The sequence below is a fragment of the Panicum hallii genome, chromosome 5 (assembly GCF_002211085.1).
Source record: "Panicum hallii strain FIL2 chromosome 5, PHallii_v3.1, whole genome shotgun sequence".
NCBI lineage: Eukaryota > Viridiplantae > Streptophyta > Magnoliopsida > Poales > Poaceae > Panicum > Panicum hallii.
Window position 1 is genome coordinate 3,710,509 of NC_038046.1, and position 22,659 is coordinate 3,733,167.

A 22,659-nucleotide genomic window follows, 5' to 3' on the forward strand; every position below is an offset into this window, starting at 1 on the left:
ACTGCCCGTGCCACTCGAGAGGAGCGGATGGATACATTGATTGATCAGTCCCTCAGAAAAAAGTCCGCAGAGACTAAGAATTGATTCCTAACTAAATGGGTGTTTGGATACCCCGGACTAAACTTTAGTACATGTCATGTTAAATGTTTGGACACTAATTAAAATTATTAAATATAGAGTAATTACAAAATCAATTGCATAAATAGAGACTAATTCGCGAGACGAATCCATTAAGCTTAATGGATTAATGTCCATAATTTGGCAACGTTATGCTACAGTTTATGTGCTAATGATGGATTAATTAGGCTTATTATTGTGAATTAGTCTCTTTTTATGCAATTAGTTATATTTAATACTCCTAATTGATGTCCAAACATCCGACATGATAGGACTAAAGTTTAGTCACTCAGATCCAAATAGGCCAAGTAATTGTAATTTCATCTTGCATGAAACATTTAATAGAGTACCACTAATTCTGTGTCAAGAAAACCTTCTTTATGCAATGACTTTCCTGATCACTTTAGAATTCCTGGAGTACTTGAATTTCAGATAGTTTTTATCCTGTTGAAATCACTTTCTTATCTCCCTTTATTATTTCTTTGCCATCTCATAAAAAATCTTGACATGACACCATGTCTAATGAAAATAAATCCCGCTATAACTGATCTAGTGAACAAATGATGGTCCGTGGTCGGGACGAACTTCAGTTCACCATGCATGTTCCACGGAGCTAAGGCTGAACTGACGACCTGTAGGCTGTAGCTGAGAGCCTGTGACTTGCGGGCTGCGGCAATAATGCTATACCAGTAGCAAGTGGGTGAAAACCGCGGGCAGTTCATGGGAATTAGCTGAGACCAGCTCTATCTGTGAATGCTCAAGCTATACAAGCCTACAACGCGTCTGCCGCTGCTTTCCAGCAAAGTCAGCAAAGTAAGATCAGGTTTGATTTAGTGCTCAGCTCAACCGTGCAGGCTCAACCTTTCGGTGTGAAACCGACGTAGCTGTGTAACTGTGTTGATTTGGCCTGAAACAAGACATGATCACATCTGAACTTAACGCGTGGCCACTGCAAATTGAAGAACTTCAGAACTAACACGCCTTGTGCTGTGCTAGGCTGCAGAGGGTCCACTTGAGAATTTTCAGAAGGACTGTTATGATCTCGATCGCCTTCTTCATGCAGCTGTCACTCGAGTTCACCTGCCTCGTGCAGTTCATTGCAAGGCTCCACTTTCTGGTAGAATGTCTGGTGCTCAGATCGAGAAGTCGACGGTCGTCTAGGGCCCCGTTTAGATCGCTTCCAAATGTTATAATTTTTACACTCTCTCTCCATCACATCAATTTTGGGACACATGCATGAAGCAGTAAATGTATGTAAAAAAATAACTAATTGCACAGTTTAATTGTACATCACGAGACGAATCTTTTAAGCCTAGTTAGACCATGATTAGATAAAATTTGTCAAATACAAACGAAAACGCTATAGTAGCAAAAAAGTTCCAAATGTTATACAAATTTGCAATCTAAACGTGGCCTAGGCCAACGGCGAGGCGCGTGGCGGCCACACGCCGATGCGATTTTCAAAGGGAGGCGGACGTCGGGGGGAGTGGAGAATCCGTGCAAGCCACAGGAATCCATGCTTCTTCCTGGAGACGACGAGCCGGTGCCATGGTAGTCTTGGTCGTCGTGGACGGTGGACCTTTCTGAATCCACGGGCAGGTTCAGTGTTTCAGGCAGATCAAAAGCATAATATAGCACCTTGCACACATGCACCTGCACTTGCCCCACCGAAAAATATATGCTTCATAAAGAGGCTACCACTAATCAAATGATAAACGAGGGTTCAAATATTGAATGGGCTGGAACCTTCTAGTGCTCAAGTTTATTATCAAATCAGGGAATGTTACATAACACGCTATCTTGTGCGCTTGTCTGACTGTACTGTGTGGCTACCACGCACGCACTCAAGCGTTGGCCTTGGCCTCGGCTCGTCTAACTGACGACCATGCAGGCAAAGCAACCTGCAAATATTACCATTTGATCTCTATGGGAGAAAATCCCCGGCCGGATGGCAGAATGCACCCGCTTAATTCTAGTTTAGAATGAGTTTGGAGGAGATCTAGGAGTGCTTGATCAAAGGGCAGATGAACATGGGAAGGACACGAGGATTTAGAGTGGTTCGGGCCGCCGGACCCTACGTCCACTTTCGTGTTGTATTGCTTGAGAGTTTATGGAAAGCTTGTGCGTAGCTTGGTTGTCCATAAGACTTGTGTTTTAACGTGCGCGCTCTCCTTTTTATAGGCTCAAGGGGAGTGCGTACACTGTCCCTTTTATAGGCTCAAGGGGAGTGCGTACACTGAGCGAGGTCCTGACAGGTGGACCCGGCAACATATTAAATAGTGTACGCATTGGAGCCTTAAGTGCTACAGATATGGAGAACTTCCTCTCCAGCTCCTCTCTGTAGTCCTCTCGATCGGGAAGTTGATGTGCGTATCTACAGTCAGGGTTCAGTCGTGTGCCGCCTTACCGGCACAGTACCTGCTGTCAGTGACTACGCACATGGGAGGACGCGCTGTCACTGTTGGGCTAGACCCCTCTGACAGGCGAAGGAGCTGCGCTGACCCGCCGCGCCGTCGCCTCCGCGCACACTGTAGCAGCGCATGCCTCGGCTCTCCGGCAGCAGACCATCATTACCCATGCGCGTGGCGCCGTGAGTTGACTATACACCGCTTGCGCACAGTACGCGGTGATACGACGCGCCGCCTTGGAAACAGGCGGGCTTACCCTGGTGTCAGCATACCTACCCAGTGTGTCAGCGGGCAGGCCATGCCCTGTCTTGGGCACGCGCAGCCCACCTACCCGCATTTAATGCGGTAGTTGGGCCGGCGCCCCACGGGAGGCCTTCTGCCACGGGCATGTGGCAGGGTTGACCCTGCAGCCGCCTCCCTAGCAGTTTGAGGCGGCACGTGGCGGCGCCGAACCCCTTCCCGGGGGAATGGGAGGTCCGGGCCCCCGAGGCCGGTCCGGATGGACAAGCCCAGATAGGGGTCTAGCCCTCACACGTTGCGGCGCCGGACCCCGCCGGGGGGTCCGGCCCTGCGAAGGTTATACCCGAGCGCTCTGTCCTCGTGGGCACGTGGAGGCGCCGGACCTATATGAACACGGGGGTGGTCCGGAGACCATGATCCCAGCTGTCAGGCCCGGGCCGTACGCCCCGTCACCCATAGGACAAGAGCGAGGTCTCGGATAACCTTGTGGCCATCTGGTTGGACACCCTAGTAGGACGTACCCCTGTCCGTATGTACCGACAATCTCCCTGCATCTCTCTTCTACAAATTTAAAAAAGGGAAAAATTCGGTTTACATCCTCGAACTATCACAAAAGTCCAATTTCAACTTTCAATTATAAAACTGGATAACATAGACCATCCAACTATCAAAACCGTGCAAATTTAGTCCTTTAGGTGGTTTTAAAGATGGTTTTTCATTTTGTAAAAATAAAAATATACAATTTTAAACTAAAAAATTCATAAGTAATTTATTTTAAATAAAAAAATATGAAATGGGTATCAAAAGTTTTTTAACATGTAACTTATCTATTGACACTCTACTTGTCAGTTATTCGGATCCAATTTTTTATATTCATAGTATTTGGTTGTTTGTAGTTATGCCTTTTTGAATAAATAAGTTTCAAATATAGCAATAATAGATATGTTATATTTTTAGAAAAATTTTGATACTAGTTTCATATTTTTTGATTTAAATGGATTAGTTTTAATTATTTTTAGATCTAATTAGAATTTTTTTATTTTTTAAAAAATACAAAAGCATCTTCGAGACCACCCAAAGGGCCAAATTTGCATGGTTTCGATAGTTGGATGGCCTACATTACCTGATTTTATAGTTAAAGATCGAAAATCAAACTTTTACGATAGTTCGAGGGTATAAACCGGATGTGCAAATCTTCAGTAGCAGAGTAGCAGTCACGGAGAAGTTTTGCTAGGTGAATGTGCATATTGAACATTGCATCTTGTCCCTGATTTGCTCGTAAAACCATCAGCAGATGAGTACAATCCGCGGACCATAGTTGCTCCATGCTTGTTGTTTATCTGCAGGGCAGTTTTATAAACATTCTACTCACATATTCATCTAAAAGATCAAGTGTGACTAAACTTTCTACCAGCTCGATTGTGAACTAGGTGCTAGATTTTTTTGTGGAAACTATCCACTAGATCCGAGTCTGACTCGTCACAAATATTCTTATTTTTTATTCACCATTTCATAAAGAAATGGTGTCCGTAGACTATGAGACGCCTATAGGTACATGCTCAACTGCCAAGCGTTGTGTACTATGCATTTTCGTCGAAGCAAGCTTACATTTGGAATCAAACGGATTGGTATATATCTGCACCTCCCGTTTTGGTCAGGAAACCGCAGCCCGGGGCACTTCATCGATCTGCAGGCCTCTGCAGCCCACAGCTAACCTCACCCGTCACCACAAGCAATAGCAGGCAGAGCCTGCAGATCAGATTCGCAGACGGAAACATGAAGCCCAGGTCTTGTTCTTCCAGCATCAGCAGCGCGCTGCTCGTGCTGCTGCTATGCTGCCTCTGCAGCTCCGTCGCGAGGTCCCAGACGGCCGACTCGTGCGGCTCCGGTTCCAGCCTCGCCGCCGTCAGCCGCCTCATCCCCTTCGACACCTCCAACCTCACCTGCTTCGACGCCTGGCCCTCCCAAGGTTTCATCGTGCGCGTACGTCAATCACAATTCACATCCCCCATGTACTATCATACGCGTGACGTTTTCACCCCCCATGTCCACGGCCGGCCAGAGCACTGATCGTTGTCAGCGCGTGCAGTACGGGAAGAGCGGGCAGGACACGTGGAGCTTCGTACTGTCGGCGCCGGACGCGGACGGGTACGTGTCGGTGGGGTTCTCGTCCAACGGCGCCATGGTGGGGAGCAGCGCTGTGGCCGGGTGGACGACCGGCGGCGGCGTCGGGGTGGCGAAGCAGTACCGGCTGGGCGGGACGAGCCCGGGGAGCTGCCCGCCGGACCAGGGCAGCCTGGCGCTGCTCCCCGGCTCCACGCTCCTGGCTGCTCAGTCATCCCGCCTCCACCTCGCCTTCCAGTTCACCGCCGCGCGCCCGGCGCCGTTCCTCATCTACGCCGTCGGCCCCTCGGGGGCCCAGCTCTCCAACAACTACCTCGTGCGGCACCGCAGCTACGGCTCCGCCGCCGTCGACTACGCCACCGGCGTGGCGTCCAGCGCGGGCGGCGGCGCGTCGTCGTTCGACGCGAGGAAGTGGCACGGCGCGATGGCCGGGCTCGGGTGGGGCGTGCTCATGCCGGTGGGCGTCGCACTGGCGCGCTACTTCAAGCGGCACGACCCGTTCTGGTTCTACGCGCACATCTCCGTGCAGGGGGTCGGGTTCGTGCTAGGCGCGGCGGGGGTCGTGGCCGGGTTCAGGCTGAACGACGACGACGTCCCCGGCGCCGACAGCCACCAGGCGCTCGGCGTCGCCGTCCTCGTCTTCGGCTGCCTGCAGGTGCTGGCGTTCCTGGCGCGGCCGGGCAAGGGGTCCAAGGTGCGGCGGTACTGGAACTGGTACCACCACTACGTCGGCCGCGCCGCCGTGGCGTGCGCCGTCGCCAACGTCTTCGTCGGGCTGTCCGTCGCGCACGAGGCCTCCGCCGCTGGCGCCTTCTACGGCGTCTCCCTCGCGGTCTGGGTCCTCGCCTCGGTTGTTCTCGAGGTCAGGCTCTGGAGGTCCGCCGCTTGATCCGGCGATCGACGACCATTCGACTTCGGAGATTCATGTACACCGTTATGTTACGCGAGTGTAGCCTCTCGTCGTCTGCATTACTATACCTTGTAGGTGCTTGTTGTATGAGCGTAGATGATTTGTTTTCGTCGAGATATACATTGTTGATTTAATATAGTCCTTCCATTGCTTCATAACCTTCATTTGTTTATGGGATAAAAGTTGATGATTTGGGAGAGGGGCAAGCAGAACATCCGCAAGAAATATTTTGGCTTGTGAATATTGCTGCATGCAAGGTGTTTGGAGGAGGGACAGATTCTATGGCTTAGCCATGTTGGGGTACTTGCATAGTTTCCTTTGTGCTTTACAATGGTCCATTTGCAGAATATCTGTGATTTGTTGGAGCTGTAAGTTTCATTTTTGTCAGCCGGGGAAAGATAGGGAATAAAAAACAAGTGGTGTTGTGGTTATTTTTCACCGTTTTAGCCCTTTTTTATATATTTGTGAGTTGAGCTTTTGATAAAATTTTCATTTTCAACATGTTCAGGTTCAGAGCAACCTTATGCTTCAAATGCTAGAGGTAGGGGCTGTTTGGTAAGCAGCCTAAGCTGCCACAGCCTAAGCCTAGGCACGCCACAGTATGGTAGGTAGCTGTTTGGTAACTTCCTAAGCATAGGCCGCCACACAATCTTAGGCAAGATTCCACAAACGAGCCACAGAAATTCTCGCCGCGGGTGAGGCGTCCGATTTGGCCGCCGCGTCCTATCGCGCCACACTTTTTCACCAGGCGCGTCGCCTCCCCTCCCCACCTCCCCACCCGTGGTCCCGCCGCCGCCGAGGAGCTCGAGCTCCTGCCGCCGCCGATTTCCAGGTACTCGCCGCGTCGCGCACCCTCCTGCTCCCTCCTTTCCTCGCGCCGGCAGACCTCCCCGCCATGGCCGCCGCCCTGAGGCCCCCGTCCTGAGGCCGCCCCCCCCCCCCCCCCGCGGATGCTCCTGCCCGCGGAGGGCCCGGCTGCTCCGCCCCCCTCCCCCCCCCGCGGATGGATGCTCCTGGAGCCCCTGCTGCTCCGCAGAGGCCCCCCCCCCCCCCCCCCCCGCGGATGCGGATGCTCCTGGAGCCCCTGCTGCTCCGCGGAGGCCCCCCCCCCCCCCGCGGATGCGGATGCTCCTGGAGCCCCTGCTGCTCCGCGGAAGCCCCCCCCCCCCCCCCCCCCCCCCGTTGCCCCCCTCCTTCCTAGAAAATTGATCTGGCTCTGCTTCTTCGCCGAAAATTAACTAATTACCACTGGAATCTCATGATTTGTTTCCATTTTGTTTTAGGTGTCCGTGAGGTACCGGCTGCAAGCTCTGCTCCGAAGGTATAGCTATCTTGTTGTTGGTAATTGTCGTATATGTTGCGTGCATTCTATTAATGTTTGTATAATCTATATAGATGGGTGCAATGAAGCAATATCTTGAGTATTGTTATTACTATGATCATTATACCAGAAGAAGAAGGATATTTATTTGCATGGCCATTTGTCTTTGTATATTGTGGTACAAGTTGCACCAAAATAGATTGGTCAAGAGATGTCTTAAATACGGTTCTTTTTTAGAAAGAGATTTGGAAAGAGAGAGAAGGCTTAACCGTCTTTATAATGGAACTGATGCTGACTGTATTAGTGAGCTGCGCATGCGTAAAGATGTGTTTCACAGGTTATGTGATCATTTAAGGTCCCGTGGATTGTTAGAGGACAGTATCAATGTATCTATTGAAGAACAAGTCGCCATATTCTTGAAATTTGTTGGCCATAGATGGACAAATAGATCAGTTGCCTTTGAATTCTTGCGGTCCGGAGAGACAGTTAGTAGGTATTTTAATATTGTTTTAGATGCTTTATGTGTCCTTTCTCGTGACATCATTACCATGAGAACCACAGAAACACATACAAAGATAACAAGTAGCCCGGGACGATTTCATCCTTATTTTGAGGTAATATACACACATATAATTGAAATTCATCTTCTAATAATTCCGTACACTAATAGAATAATTTTTTTCTTTTTGATTTAGAAATGTGTAGGAGCACTGGATGGCACGCATATACCAGCATCAGTTCCTATATATATGCAAGATAGGTTCAGAGGTAGAAAGCACTATCCAACACAAAATGTGTTAGCTGCTGTGGATTTCGATCTTAGGTTCGTATATGTATTGGCTGGATGGGAAGGATCAGCTCATGATTCCTTTGTGCTCCAAGATGCTTTGTCACGCCCCTCAGGATTAAAAATTCCAGAAGGTATCAGTGGAGTAATTAGTATACCATATTTTGGCTCTTGAAATTAGTAGCTAATGTTAGTTAAATTCAATTGTAGGTCACTATACATACATAAACTGATGTCCATGCTGACCATGCTGACCATGTCCGAGTCAGATAAGGCTAAACTAAGTGTATGCTATTTTTCTCAATCAATTTTTGTTATCATTGGCTAATTTATAAATGTACATTACTAACATTTTGCAACTTTGTGCAGGATAGGGTAAGAAGACTCCTCACCAAGCCTATAAAATTTTTCATTGAGATGCAAGAACTCTTTCAGAACAGCAGTGCGGATGGTTCGCTTGCTATGGATGCCAACACTTGCATGAATGACACCTAAGATGACGAGGATAATGATTATGATGATGATATTTGCAATGACTTCTCCAACTATGCTCAGCGTGAGGATGATCTAGGCGATGATTCTGACACTTTACCTTCTCCTATAAGTGGTCAGCCTGTTATGGCTTCACAGGTGGCTGATCTAAGCTCATCTAGCTCTGGAATAAAGCGCCCAAGAAGTGAGGGTCAGCCACCTAAGAGAGATGTGAGGCTAAAGAGCCGTATATCAAGGGTTGGAGATACAATTGCAGCTACTTTGGTGGAACTTCAAAAGGAAATGAAGAAGCCACCGCCCCCTCCACCAGCTATGCGTAGCTCTGATGATATATTATGGGAAAGGCTTGAACAGATGACATTAACTACTGACCAAAAGTTGATGGTTGGAACATATCTAGCAGCCAAAGACCAAAAAGGTATGCGTGGTTTCTTATCGGCTTCAGCTGAGGTAACATTTCAGTCATGGGTACTCAAGTTCCTTAGCGATGCGGGGCTGTGAATTGGCTTGGTGTGGGTGCTGCTATTTTGTTGAAGTGCTCAGGTATTACACATATGTTGTATTCTGGCTGTCATTACAATTACTATTTGCATTTGGTTTAGCTGATTTATTTTACACTTGTAATAGATTCATCGGAGTACTCAAGATGGGTGATGCGAATGGAGGCTGACCGCTGTGAATGGAGGCTGACCATAGAAACTTTTGTTAACTGCTAGTGCTCTACTATTTTGATAATCAGCACCATTGTAAACCTGATAATATGAAGCTGGTGAAAACTATTGATAACTGCTTATATGGGCTGTTTGTAGAGCATTTCTTCTAGGCTGATCATAGAGCATTTTGCTAATACTCTATTATTGCTGCTATGTTCAAAAATTATGATGTTCAAGTAATATTTCTGCTATGTTCAGAATTTGGTGGCTTCAGCACTCTTTTTTTTTTGTTCCTAAAGCTATTTTGAGCTTGATGTTCAAGAAAACTCATGCATAAGTTAGGCGTGTTACCAAACAGATGCCACACGTGCCTAACATTAGGCGTGGCAGGACATCAAACACTTACCATACTTTTCTTCAGCACGCCTAACCTTAGGCGCGGCAGTACACCAAACACATGTCTAAGCATGGCTGCTTAGGCACGCCGCACTTGTGGCGGTTGCCTAACCTTAGGCGGTGGCGGCCTAGACTACTTACCAAACAGCCCCGTAGTCCGTTGGCATGGTTTATATGAGAGTTGATTTTGATTTCTACCGTCTGTAAGATGTCGAGCTTGGTGGCTTCATCTTGGACCCTTGTGCGGTACGTACAGTGGGATGCAGGCTGCCTACCTCTCCATGTACAAGCCAACGGTCCTTGTGTGGCCTGCCAAACATTTAGCTCTACCACTGCCATCTCTGCCTGTGATGGATGCTGCAATGCAGTAATTCGCATCTTGTTCCTGCAGTGCCTCGCTAGACACGCCGTGTGCCTGCAGTGGGCAATCCATCGACAACTGAACAGATACACAAAACTCAAAACAAAGGGGAAAAACGATGGTATCAATACTCCCTTCCATTTGAGCAACCACGATATTTTCCATGCTTTTCTTTTCGGCAAAACCAGTCATGACTTTAAACAAAAACTGCAAAAGAAGGCAAATTTGGCGTGAAAGAAGCACTCAAATACAGTTTTTAAAAAAAGAAGCACTCGAATACTGAAATATACGTTATCGTATATTTTTCTCCTTTCATCTTATCCAATGGGCCTAGAAACACGGTCCGGTCCGGCCCGGCACTGGAAACGGGTTTTGGACTGCCAGCGGAAACTAAACAAAATTTACAACAAACATAGGGTTCTCCCTACAAATGCATTCAGTAAACTAGACCGTTTTGCAGCTTAGTCCTGAACTAATGGGAACACTCACAGCACCATCCTTCCTCCCTAAGCAAAGCGACCCAAGACGAAAATTTCCCGACTCGAACAGCCTAGGGCATCGGACGCGCCCGGCCGAGAAGCTGCTCGAATCCCCTCCAAAATTCCGAGGTGAGAGCCACTGATCCATCACAAAACCCATCAAATTTCACAATTCAAATCGCCAAACCCCCGCCTCCCGCCACCAATTCGTGCGCACCAAATTGCTGGATCATTTCCTCCGCGATTCCCCAATCTCCGAGCCAGGGTCCTAGGGCCGAAATCTCAGGGAGCTTCCTGTTGGGGAAATGGGGAAGCCGCTGATCTACGAGATATTGGAGAAGCCGGCGAGCAGCAGCGTCATCGGCATCTGCTCCCTGATCTGGTGGTTCATCCAGAAGCGGGGCATCGGGTACGGGGACGTCGGCCTGAGCTACGAGGCCGCCGTGGACGGCGGGCAGTACTGGCGGATCATCACCTCCGCCTTCTCGCACATCAGCGTGGTGCACCTGGTGTTCAACATGAGCGCGCTGTGGAGCCTCGGCGTCGTCGAGCAGCTGGGGCAGATCGGGCTCGGCGTCGAGTACTACCTGCACTACACGCTCGTGCTCGTCGTGCTGTCCGGGTTGCTGGTCCTCGGCTTCTACCACATGATGATTCAGAGGTTCAAGGTGGAGTACTTCAGGAGGGTGACTGCTGTTGGGTACTCCTGCGTTGTGTTTGGCTGGATGACAATTCTGGCTGCCAAGCAGCCATCATCGAAGCTGAACATCTTCGGGGTTCTGTCGCTGCCGATCAGCTTTGCGCCATTCGAGTCGCTGATATTCACATCAATCATGGTACCGCAGGCTAGCTTCATTGGCCACTTGTCGGGGATCATTGTCGGGTACTCAATTGCCTGGGGTCTGATTCATGGGATGAATAACTACTGGGCAATCACCATGCTCGGCTGGATTGCGCTTGTATTTGTCTTGAGCTTGAAGCGTACAGGTTCTATGGAGTTGAGTTTTATTGAGATCGAACCAGTGACAGACCCGTCACTGCCTTCTGTTGGTGTGGTTGCCACCAGAAATGGTAGAACTCTGCAGATGGATGTGCTGCCTGCAAGAAGAGTTGCAGACATTGTATAATATGCAGAAATGTTTGACAAATCCTGTTCTTGTTATGAAAATTCTATCATGTTGACACCATGAAATGTATTCAGTTTTGAAATTTTGGTGTCACGGATGTCTTTGGTCATCCCTGGTATAAAGGAATTCTTCATCTGGACTTCCAGATGCTTCATGTTCACTTTGAAAAGAAAGGAATTCTTTGGTGCTAGTTACCATGTGAAGTGAGGTTTTGCAACTGAATTTCTTCAGTGCTGTTCTTACCTTGCTGTTTATATACACTGTAGCTTGCATTAAGAACTGATATGTTCATTCCATCTGCTACGCAGAAGTGCAGAACCATTGGAGAAATATTTTTGACAGCACATCATTGTTTTGCGGGTCATCGTGCAAGTCCATGATTCCTTTACACTGCTGTCTGACTGTATTTTGGAACTCTGATGCTGTTCCATCGCATCAACCAATCAATTATTCCAAACATAAATAGGTCTTACAACAGGAAGCATAACCAGTTACTCATCGGCAGGGTGCTGTAACAAAAATTGTAGTGCATAAAACAAAACTCTGAGAGCTTCTTGTAGGTTCACGCCTTTCTTCCATGATCTGACCTGAAAGCCTGAAACATACTTGTACATTTATGCATCCGTGCAGATAAATCAAGCTCATCAGTATCCTTCTGAGCATAAATGATATAAATAAATATCAAGTGTCCACAACAACAGCACTTTGTATGACTGACTTGGTACATGGTAAAAATTTGGGATCATCACAGTTTCGTATGGTCAATTTACATTATTCATATTGGCAAGGACAATGTTTTGACATTACAAAGCTAGCACATTGCCAGCGCCGTGTAAATTACATGCATAACAGACTCATCCCACTATTTCTGTGTCAAAGCCAAGTTTTCACTGGAATGTCCTGCTGTTGCGCAGGAAGCAGGAATGATATTCGGTTTTGTCCATGCCATCTCAATCCTGGAATTTAATATTTTTTGGCACATAGCACAGAACACTTCAGGTTGTTTTGGCCTGGTGATTCAATTATTGATGAAAACATCACGTCATGTCCATGGTGGCTTCACAGCTCATCCTGAACAAGGAACCAGCATACTACATAAGCTTCTTGTCATAATCGAGTTAGGAAGTTCATAATAAATAGTACAAGATGCATTTCTTCCATAAGAAAACATTTTGACTTACATGGTAGTCATCCCAGTGATCCCTGTAACGCTGTAAAAGCAAGGAAGGAGAGTTAGTGCACCATGTATGCATATACTGCACTGAATTTTAGGCAATGATCTGTGCGTCTAGCACATGAGCACAGCACAATTCACAATACATAAATGCAAGCCTCTAGCAAGCACTGCAAATGCAAAACACATCAACACAGCATTCCGACTATTTATGTTTTATTTCTCTAATATGGCCCCTTTTGATGATATGGTGATAATTTGAGAAAAGAAAAAAAAAAGCTACGTGAGCTATGTGACAGGATGAAGAAAATATACTCTTTTGTATCTGTCCTTCTTGTCTCTTCGGCGCCGGCCTCCTTCATCCTTTCCTTGTTGAGCTTCCTGTGCACAAACAGTTTAGCAGAAAATTTAGCCTCTTTAACAGCTTTTAGTTATTCGTTGATTCGACGACATTGAATGATGGTCAACATAGAAGTAACAAAGTCCAACTGAAGGTAGATAATTCATAAATCACAGTGCTTCATTCTAACCCTATCTTCTCTAGCTTTCCTCTCCTTTTCAGCTTCTTCAAAAGCCTCCTTTTCAGCCTGCAAAAATACAGAAAACTGAGATAGTGTTCCCAGGAGATAGCAGGATCAATTTGGTCAAGTTTTATTTGTGGTTACCTCCCTATTCGCACCCACAGTTTCCTCAACAACCTTTCTTGCATATTCAGGGTCATCGCAAATCAGAATGTTGTCAAAAACTGAACCAGCTTTTACCTGCGTATATTTGGGATATAAGTCTACATCATGCTACATCACTTAAGAAATCAAAAGGCAGCAGGAAGATAGAATTTTAACATAAGATTTTTTTATAAAAAAAACACTGTATATGCTACCTGCCAAACTTCAATTCCAACATACTTCAAAGGTTTCAGCACATAAAGATCTGGATCATCCTCAAACTCTGCAAATTAATACACTTATAGCGTCAAACCTGACCTTTAAAGCTTAAAGTGGGGTATAATTCAAAATAAGCTGTTGAATGGAATATTGGACAGTGGCTGAATGTGCACTGTATCATTAAATACTTAATGACGTATACATATAAAACCATTATCTTTATTTGGTTACCTGGATTATCAATCCATGGGGTCTTCCATTTACCCTTGTAGTTAGGATTCTTAATTCTCTGCAAGCAGGAGCATGTGAAAATGTGAACTGTATAGATAGATGATACCGGAGTGCTGAACCTTTCCAAGGACTGATTGCCAAACAAGATACCGTACCTTGCGTTTCCATGGTCCCTTGTATGCTGGATTTGATACCATTCTGGGCCTCCATATGCCATCATCATCGTCATCCCATGTGTCAGGCTGGTTTATAGAAGGAAAAAAGTCTCATATTTTCCATATTGTGTTGTGTCTACTTACTACAAATTTGGGTGTTCCTTACATATGTGATTCCATGGCTAATACTTGAATAATGTTAGAACTTGCATACCTTTTTGTCCTTTGGATCAGGAATCTGTTTTGGGATAGAATCATAGCCCTGGCCATCATCAATGGAACGTTAAGCAACATGTGCGACAATGCATATTCGGAAAAGAGTTGTGGAATCACAAACCTCTGGCTTAACATCATCAGGATCATCAATATATTCTCTGTCATCCCAATCCTTAGGCTGCAGTGAAGATGTATACATTAGACAAAATCAGTTTATCATGCTGTAAATTCCGGGCAAAATATAGCTCTAATTATAAAAATAATAGCCAACCCTTTTGGCATGAACATCCTTGATTTTACGAGGAGGGAGGATGTCCCAGTCAGTGTACATGCTCCCAGATTCTCTTTCACGGTTATCAACAAGTAGGCTATAAGATGCGTCAGGCCTAAGAATGAAAGTATACATATGTGTTAACTTGTCCGTCTCACATTCTAGATCTTTCTTGATTGGGTAATTCTGCCCTTGGTAAGAAAGTATAAGATGGAGCTTCTTTGTTTCAGTACCACATATATCTGGCCCAAACATCAAGCTGCACAAGAGACGGTTATGAAAGTTAGCAGGCACCACTCAGCAGGCCAACAAGATAATAGAGGCTGCAATTCATATTCAGACACTACATTCAGAAGCAATGATAGGATTATTAATTTGCAAGCTGTGAAGTCTGTATCGACTCCTAAAACAGAACTAAATTATGTGTGAGAGTGGCATTCGTCATCCATCAACAATTTGAACATGCTAATCACACATCAAGCATAGGAATGAACGCGGGTTTGAAAGAATGGAAATTCCATGGCGGGCAAAAGCCATAAAGAAATTTACCTGTATGGAGTGTCCCCGCTAAATTTTTTCTGGTTGACATAGCCGGACATAAGCTTAATATATCCACCACCACACTCGATATCCTGCTCAAACTTAATGGAGTACTGGACCACCAGTGTCCTGTTCTTGTTACTGAATTGTGGGAACTTGGCTGAGATAGCAAAATGCCTAGCATCCATTGTTGTTTGTATTCCTGATACGGTATACACAAAAAATAAAGCACATGGATCAACAAACTTCCTGGAACTAAGCCGCTGAGCAAGCATGTCATGTTTTTTGATCAAGTGATCATGATCAACATATATAGTCAACTGAAACAGAAGTGTGCCAGGGACGAAAAATAAACCTTTGTCATCAGGATCTCCAGAGTATCTTCCGGCCGTGTGCTTGAACCTTCCAGCTTTCCCTTCACTCCTTTTCCAATCAGATTCCACCCACCGGGACTCCCAGCCATCTGAACATTCGAACCGAAACAGAACAAATTAGTGCCAACATGGTAAAACACCTTAAATTAGAATGACGAGGAACCTTTTAAATTACAATTGCAAAACCAAGCTCATGTCATCCGTTTTTCACTCCATGCCAAGCTCAGCACAAGCTAAGCTGCTAAAGCGCTGCACCCAAATCCTAGAGCCCTTCGGGTACTACTGATAATAATTTCAGTTAGAATCCTTGAGTACATCAGTTCAGCTCACCTCCAAACGGTCAAAACCTCGACGGCCTTAGCAAAAACGGAAGCATAGTTTGCCAAGGGCAGCAACCGCAGGGGCACTGAGATAATACTCGCAAAGCACAGGGGGTGACAAGGAAAAGTAGCGCACGCCGGATCAATCGTCCGTCAACACTCAGCAGGCAGCAGCCCATCCATCATCCCAATCCATTAGGCTGCCGCTACCAATTCGGCAACTCGAATCGGAAGCCAGAAATAGAAGCATCTACCTACCGTAGATAGATAGCACGGGGGCAAGCTGGGGCTAATCGTCGGGAAGCGCCGAAGCGGGGAGGAGCGTAGCAGTCAGCGAGTCATGTATGCAATACCTTCGAAGCGCTCCTCGAAGAAGACCTCGCCGGACGCGAGGAGGAGCAGCGACGAGAGGACGAGGAGGCGGCCGCGCAGGCCGCCGCCGCGGCTAGGACCCATCGCCGGAGACGAAGCGGGGAGAGGGGGAGCTTCTCTGCTGCAGCGGCGAGCGTGCTGAGCTGTTGGACCAAAGGGAATATTTGTAGTGCGCGCGGGGTTGAAATGACCCTGGATGTTGGTTTTATTCACAAAAATGGCACTCTGGCTTTGCTCAAGCCACACAAACCGCGGATTGGTGGGTGGCATTTTGGTGGTTTAATAGGGACTCGGGGGCATTTCATGGGGACCACGGGAGGACCGAGTGCGAGTGCGGAGACTGGAGACAGGAGAGCGGAGCAGCAGACCAGACCAGTAGCAGGCTAGCAGCCTGCCAGCCTCCCCGCCCCGGTGGCCGGCCGGTGGTGTGGCCGCGACTTGTCAAAGTCAACGTCGCTGCTTCGGACGTGTCCCTACCTGGGTGGGGCCTATGGCGGGGGGACTGCCCGCAAAGCGCGTCTACGTAGAAGAACTGGGCAGTGTGCGAGTGTGACTATCAACTTTCTATCCATGCCGGAAATAATTCCACATCAGCCAATCGCGGCTTAGTAGACCACCTACGTAGCCAGTAACAGGACGCCACGTCAGCCGACCGAGGTGTTCGCTGCTTCGCCCTGGGTCTGGGCTTCGTGCTGACCGGAAGTCGCCAATGGGGTCTTTGGTTCTACGAATAAATTTTAGTCCTATCATATTAAAGAGAATGTTGCTATTTAGAAATATTAAATAAAGTTTGATTATAAATTTTTTATAAACTGGTACTAATTCGCGAGATGAATCTAATAAGGGTAATTAATTCATAATTAATAAATATTTACTATAGCATCACTGTGTCTAATTAACAATTATTTAGACGCACGAATTAGCATCCAAGTAAACAGATTATGACAAGATTATGTCTTTGATGTCACGAGACCTAACTCATCAACTGAGCAACCGCTGAGACTGGGCCGGCAAGAGTTGCGGTCGGCCTGAAAAGCAAGGACCGCCAAAAAGAAACCGGCGGGCCACGACGAGTTGAAGTCAGCCAAGGCCCAGGAGCAATGTGTGCGGACGGCCCAAACCTCTGTTGTATTCGAACTCGAACCGAATCAGAGCTTTTTTCCGTCTTGCACTCTGTGCCATCGTGGGCACGCGAGCGAGATCGAGGGCGAGCCGAACCGTGCCTGCGAGCATAAAGGCCAAGGGCAAGGGGCGCACACGTCGTGTTAGATCTGATCGATCGAGTTCATCCATTGTCTACGTCGCTTCGGCCGGTGAGCACCAGCGGTTCCGCCGCCTAGAGCAGAGCTTCCACACGACCACCCCGTGCAAGGACGCCATGTCAAACACGATGGTGCTAGACCTCTTCAATGCCATGACCGCCGCGAATTCATCCAGAGGCCACTACGAGGACGACTATGAAGAATTACTGGTGCCCAGGATGATAACCATTAAGCCGGCCTACCGGTGGGCCATCCGGGTAAGGGACTACATTCATGTGCCCACTTTCCCTCAACAATATATAGCTATATATGGCTGCTATTTTTACTCCTCCAGATGCTAGGGGTGTTTGGTCTGCAGAAATTTATTACAAGCTCGTAAACCTCTTACATGGAGAAGTTTATTATGAGCCCTAAAGTGGAGTTTGGTTGTAGCGGCTTATAAAAAACTCTTGTAGTTGGTAATGACCTTTCTACCCCTCGTTAATGCTCTGTAGCTGAGGGAGACAAGGGTAGTGGGAGGAAAATTGTGATATTTTGGTGGGATTTACAGAAAATAAGTTCCATAAGCATCTCTTGGAGGGGCTTGTGGGCTTACGAGGCTTATGAGCATAAATCTCACCTATAAACCTTCATGTTTGGATAAAAAGAGACTATTAGGGATTTATTCGTGGGGGTTATAGTAACCCCCTCCAAACCAAACACTCGCTTAGTTTTGATAGATTGGAGCGAAAAATAAGTTGAATTTCCATCTAGATTGATCCCTCCTAATATGTGTGGATTACGGCGTCTACAAGATCTTAGTGTTTTTCTCAAAAATAATTATCATCGTGTATACTTAAGTTGCCGGACCCGACGAAATCTGCTAAAATCCCGTGTACACCCCTGTTCATCTGTGTATTTGATCCCACTGCCTCCACGGAGCCGACCTCGGCTAGTTTCGCCATGATCTATATTGTGTTTTGTAAAAAAAAAACACCTGTCATATATTAAACTGGAAACATGTATGGTTGACATGTTACAATCCACTACCTCGTTTAATTTTATTTCACATATTGCATCATATATAGGTGTACAACTTGTTCGTGACCATTCCGCTATGCTTGTCTAGCTTGTTTATATATATGTTCCAATAATTTTTGCGCTAACTTAGACATCTTCTCTGTCCAGGGTTTTGCCACTACCTGCGCCATCATGTTAGCTATCGGAATTATTACTCTTTCAGAAGGCCCGACCGGTGCGAAGATAGCAGGCGTTGTCATAATAATATGTTCCGTGTGGTGTTTATTTGTGGTCACAGCAGATGCGGTTGTGTATAGGTTTCAACGGCGGATCGCGATTCCAGATGAATCTATGGTGTAATTATCCACCACAAGCTGCTAGACCTAGCCTTTTTTTAATAGGCATTTTAGTAGTAGGTGCAATATCTCGACGTATATAAACTTCTATGTACTCTATTTGGTCACGTGGACTCTAGTCACGTGAACATTGAACAAGTCAACGTGGGTCAACCGCAGGTCCAGTTCTTATGGACCCACCTGTCAGCTCCTGATCCCACAAGTCACCCTGCGTGTCTCGGCTGCCGCTGTGCAGGTCTGCGGAGAGGTGTGGACTTTGTTCACCGTAGTCCGGCTCCGTGGTTCATAGACCTAGTCCACGGGGTCGGCTGCGGTAGCTTTTGGATCCAGTGTATGTGTGTGTGCAGGTATGGATATGGTCCTGTGCGCGTCGAGCTTATGGGTGCACCACAGATGTTCGACAGAATGCCTCACAGGCATTTGCCTAACTAACGGGCAGGGCAAGCCAGGCCGTGGCTTGGGCGCGGCGTCGCGTGTGTGCAGTCGATTTGGCGGGCAGCGACGCCGGCGCGAAGGCTCGGGGGGAGCTACGGCGGCCGGAGAACCCCACGTCGCTGCCATGGTTCCGACCGTCCTGGCCTCCTGCGCGAGTAGGCCACCAAGACACGGGGACGTGCGCCCGTCGTCTGGGCGAGAGGAGCGCGTCGCGTGACGGCCGCTGCCCGGCCCGAACGCGTGCGTGGACATGCGGTTCAGCGGTTGCATGATTGCATCTCGCGGCAGCTCGGCGCGACGTGTCCGCGGCGCGTGCGAGTGTAGGCTGTGCCGGCGCGGGGCAGCGGCGAGCAGCCGCGGTGCTCCGGCTTGGCCGGCTCGCTCGCTCGCGGCGTGCAGGCGAACAAGGAGCACTCCCACTCCCACCGTGGGCTTGTGGCGATGTTGCGGCCGCCAGCAAGTCCTAGGCACCCACCAGGTGCAAGGCGCAAGTCCGACGCCAGGAGCAGCAACAGAACACTCGCTGGTCGGCCGTCACCGCCGCCAGCCACCTCCCGCCCTCGTACCCGTCCGTGCTAGGCCTGGGCCCGCGACGCCAGGCCAATGCCCGTTCTCCCACCCCAAATTCCCACGCGGCCGTCGACGGTTATTCTCCCCAACCGCACCGGCGGTCGACCTCAATCCTGAGTTCCTGGCTCCCCTCCCCTCCATCCCTCCCCCTGGCATCATATAAATCCCTCTCTCCTCTCTTCCCCATCCTTCACCCCCTATTCTAGAAACCGATGGAGTTCAAGAAGCCTCTGCTCCGGGATCACCAAGCGCAAGAGGGAGCCACCACGGCCGCCCCCCTTGCCGGCAAGCTGCACGGCAGCGACCCGGGCGCTACGGCGAGCTCTTCCGGTGCGAAGAAACTTGAGGATCTGCAGCTGGCGGCGCTCAACGCCGAGGCCAGCCCTTCTGCTGCTGTGAAGAAACCGAAGAACCTGGAGGCGGCGGTGTTCACTGGCGAGGCGAGCACTTCCGGTGTGAAGAAATCCTATCCTGACTGCAACAAATCCGACGACAACAAGATCCATCGCGACGGCAAGAAGACCGGCAACAAACTCGACGACAAGAAGGGCGAGATATCGGAGGCGGCGGCGACGGTCCGGCAACAAATAGGAAATAATCTGAGTATCAGAGACAAGAACACCGGTGCTTCTGATGTCAAGAAACCGGAGGAAGCGCTGGTTCCGCTGGGAAACCAAGAACTGGCAGAGCAGGCTGGGGCATTTGCCAAATCCGCGGCCGGCTCTTCGATGGCCGCCGCAGCCGACGCCTTCTGCCGCGCTGCGGGACACTTCGCTGGCGGAATGGACAGAAAGAAGAGAGCAACAGAGACGGAGTTGAGCAAATCCGCGATGGCTTTGTTTTCGGTTGCTCAGAGTGCGCCTTCTTCGGAGGTCGGCCTCGCTGCTGTCGCCACAGAACTGACATACCATGCTCAGATGGCGCTGCTCTCCGTCTCTGACAGCGAACCCCGCCGCTGGTGGCGGCGAGCGTCGTCCATCTCTGTCCAGGAGGCTGTGACGCGACCGTCATTCAAGCAGCGCCTCCGGGCGGCTATCTCGGCCCCGGAGCCCTTGCTACCGATCCATGCTGAGGACGAGGTAACATTTGTTTTAAACTTTTATTTAAATGTTGTCTGCTTTCTAATTGGACAGCATGCACATGTGACCTGCGAATTAAATTGGGTAATGCGATATGGTAGATTACGAAAATTGTTAGGGTGCCGTGCTGGTAGGTAAGTTTGCCCACTAGAACTCGAAATGCTCATTGATCGACAAGATGTTTGTGAAACATGCCGGTAGTTCAGTTACTGAATGTTTGAACTAAAAGCTAGGACTAGAGGTCTAGAGATGCTGCTCAATTTACTTTTAAAAAAGAGATGCTGCTCAAACTTCTTTCAGTTACTGTCATTCTGCTAAATGCGAGAAGTATCAGATCTCTTGATCAATTCCTCTTTTGCCTGCCAAATGAAATTATCTGAATGTGAGCTTGCATGGTGTGTTCAACAACATCCCTAACCAAATATCAATTTATGTTTAGTGCTATTCTATCATCGGATTAATTGAAATCTGCATGTTGCAGTTCATAGTAGATTAGCAACTCTGCTGAATGTGAAAGTATCAGATTTGAGCTTTTCCTTTTCCTTGCCAACTCAAAATTATCTGAATGTGAGCTTGCACAATGCGTTGGGCATTATATCCCTAGCCAAATTATATCCCTGTTGTTATAAGAACTCCTAGGCTTGCGGATTCGCCAGCTCTGCAACTGGTGATGCTGTTCACTGATATAAGGGTTCTACGGTTGTTCTTTTTAATATGCGATGAAAACATAGATCATCTAATCTAACCAATCCCGAGGCTTATACTCCATTTTTTTGTTCTCTTTATGAAAACTGCAGAAGAAACGGATTGATAAGCGCGCTGTGCTCTACGGGCTGGCGCTCGGCGCGCCTGTCGCCATTCTCACCTCGGCGGCGGGTTTGGACACCTTCCATGGTGCTTGGGCCTGGGTTGCCGGCGCAAGCGTAAGCGTGTGGATCTTTGCAGCCACCGGCATGGTCCTCAACCAGTACGCTGTGTTGGACAGTGAGCGGCTGGCCGCCTGGCATCTAGGCCGGCTAGGTGTGCTGGGCGCTGTGGTGCTTTTCTGCTTCTTCGCGTACCGCGCCTTTTTCCCTTCGGCCTTGTGGGCGTTGTGGATTCTCCTCGGCATCGCTGCTGTCGCCAACGGTTTGCTATGGATCTGTGTAAGCTCTTCTTATTGTCCGTGCGTGTTTTTTCAATGCACCACAGGTCACATGTGTCTCTGCCTCTGCCTTTTCCATCTGACTGCTCACACATGTTCTGTTTCCGAATGCCATGCTACTACCGTTGCAGAGCTGCATCCGAGGAGATGATGTCTCAGGGAGTGACAGAGATGCGGCGGGGATGTCCGGCCAAGACTTGCCACTCTGATGCACTTTTTGGGTCCATGTGTTGAGATGTCAGTGGCACGAAATATGAGAATTGATGTAATCAGTGTTGCTAGCGCAACATAGGTGTGGATAAACTGACTGATGGGATGTTGAGGATGTACATTTGCAGTGCCGCCGTGCGTGGATATTGTCCTTGTCATAGAGAAAGAAATACTACATTCTTTTCGAAATTTTTGTGTGTTTCTCGATCTCGCCTGAGCAAAGGCACGTACGTACTCTTTAGGCCTGGTTCATTTATTTTGGATCCGTTCCTGTCCAGGAACGGTTCAGTGCCAGGATCGAGTGAATCCTCTTCCTTCACTCGACCCTGGTCTGCTTCAAATCCTATTTAGGAACCATTTCATAAATATATTCGTGTGGATAGGAACCATTCCTGGCTGAAGCAAAGCAAACAAAGACAAGAAGGAACATCAGTTCTGAATTCTGATGCCAGCAACCATCATCCTGCCAGCAGCGTTTGCTTCGACTACCATATCACTCTTACTGTGGATCTGCGTGATTCTACTAAACTACTTCTATACAGGAAAAAGAAAGAAAAGTCATATATTCGGGGATCAGCTTCAGTTCTCGCTCCAGCTCAGAGTCAGAGACCTCTTCCTCAGGCAGCTCAAAGGCGCCGACGTCTGCGAAGTA

At 48.1% G+C, this 22,659-nt stretch overlaps 4 protein-coding genes and 1 pseudogene across 4 annotated transcripts; 4 read left to right on the forward strand and 1 right to left on the reverse strand.

The window, feature by feature from the left end:
* The first annotated feature begins 4,448 nt into the window (after window positions 1–4,448).
* Window positions 4,449–5,928, forward strand: LOC112895546 (cytochrome b561 and DOMON domain-containing protein At3g07570-like). Its single transcript, XM_025963510.1, has 2 exons — window positions 4,449–4,748; window positions 4,855–5,928. The coding sequence occupies exons 1-2, from the start codon at window positions 4,542–4,544 to the stop codon at window positions 5,776–5,778; spliced, it is 1,131 nt and encodes a 376-aa protein (XP_025819295.1). The 5' UTR covers window positions 4,449–4,541; the 3' UTR covers window positions 5,779–5,928.
* A 2,373-nt stretch (window positions 5,929–8,301) lies between these two features.
* LOC112895727 lies at window positions 8,302–9,119 on the forward strand (annotated as a pseudogene).
* A 1,181-nt stretch (window positions 9,120–10,300) lies between these two features.
* Window positions 10,301–11,709, forward strand: LOC112893012 (RHOMBOID-like protein 13). Its single transcript, XM_025960147.1, has one exon. It carries the CDS (start codon window positions 10,594–10,596, stop codon window positions 11,413–11,415), a length of 822 nt encoding a protein of 273 aa, XP_025815932.1. The 5' UTR covers window positions 10,301–10,593; the 3' UTR covers window positions 11,416–11,709.
* A 410-nt stretch (window positions 11,710–12,119) lies between these two features.
* LOC112893010 (calreticulin-3-like) lies at window positions 12,120–16,104 on the reverse strand. Its single transcript, XM_025960145.1, has 14 exons — window positions 15,934–16,104; window positions 15,242–15,349; window positions 14,896–15,088; window positions 14,347–14,605; window positions 14,197–14,253; window positions 14,074–14,121; window positions 13,860–13,946; window positions 13,705–13,762; window positions 13,470–13,537; window positions 13,255–13,350; window positions 13,120–13,176; window positions 12,905–12,970; window positions 12,597–12,626; window positions 12,120–12,486 (listed from the first exon to the last, which is right to left on the reverse strand). Exons 1-14 carry the CDS (start codon window positions 16,034–16,036, stop codon window positions 12,475–12,477), a joined length of 1,242 nt encoding a protein of 413 aa, XP_025815930.1. The 5' UTR covers window positions 16,037–16,104; the 3' UTR covers window positions 12,120–12,474.
* A 3,346-nt stretch (window positions 16,105–19,450) lies between these two features.
* On the forward strand, window positions 19,451–22,150 carry LOC112893011. Its single transcript, XM_025960146.1, has 3 exons — window positions 19,451–20,653; window positions 21,451–21,798; window positions 21,929–22,150. The coding sequence occupies exons 1-3, from the start codon at window positions 19,787–19,789 to the stop codon at window positions 22,004–22,006; spliced, it is 1,293 nt and encodes a 430-aa protein (XP_025815931.1). The 5' UTR covers window positions 19,451–19,786; the 3' UTR covers window positions 22,007–22,150.
* The last annotated feature ends 509 nt before the right edge of the window (window positions 22,151–22,659 follow it).

Coding starts and splice junctions, on each gene's coding strand:
- LOC112895546 (XM_025963510.1), top strand. CDS start 4,542: ATGAAGCCCAGGTCTTGTTCTTCCAGCATCAGCAGCGCGCTGCTCGTG. Junction 4,749..4,854: donor CCCAAGGTTTCATCGTGCGC/GTACGTCAATCA, acceptor CAGCGCGTGCAG/TACGGGAAGAGCGGGCAGGA.
- LOC112893012 (XM_025960147.1), top strand. CDS start 10,594: ATGGGGAAGCCGCTGATCTACGAGATATTGGAGAAGCCGGCGAGCAGC.
- LOC112893010 (XM_025960145.1), bottom strand. CDS start 16,036: ATGGGTCCTAGCCGCGGCGGCGGCCTGCGCGGCCGCCTCCTCGTCCTC. Junction 14,254..14,346: donor AGGATGTTCATGCCAAAAGG/GTTGGCTATTAT, acceptor TCTTCACTGCAG/CCTAAGGATTGGGATGACAG. Junction 13,538..13,704: donor CCCATGGATTGATAATCCAG/GTAACCAAATAA, acceptor ATTAATTTGCAG/AGTTTGAGGATGATCCAGAT.
- LOC112893011 (XM_025960146.1), top strand. CDS start 19,787: ATGGAGTTCAAGAAGCCTCTGCTCCGGGATCACCAAGCGCAAGAGGGA. Junction 20,654..21,450: donor CGATCCATGCTGAGGACGAG/GTAACATTTGTT, acceptor TGAAAACTGCAG/AAGAAACGGATTGATAAGCG. Junction 21,799..21,928: donor ACGGTTTGCTATGGATCTGT/GTAAGCTCTTCT, acceptor CTACCGTTGCAG/AGCTGCATCCGAGGAGATGA.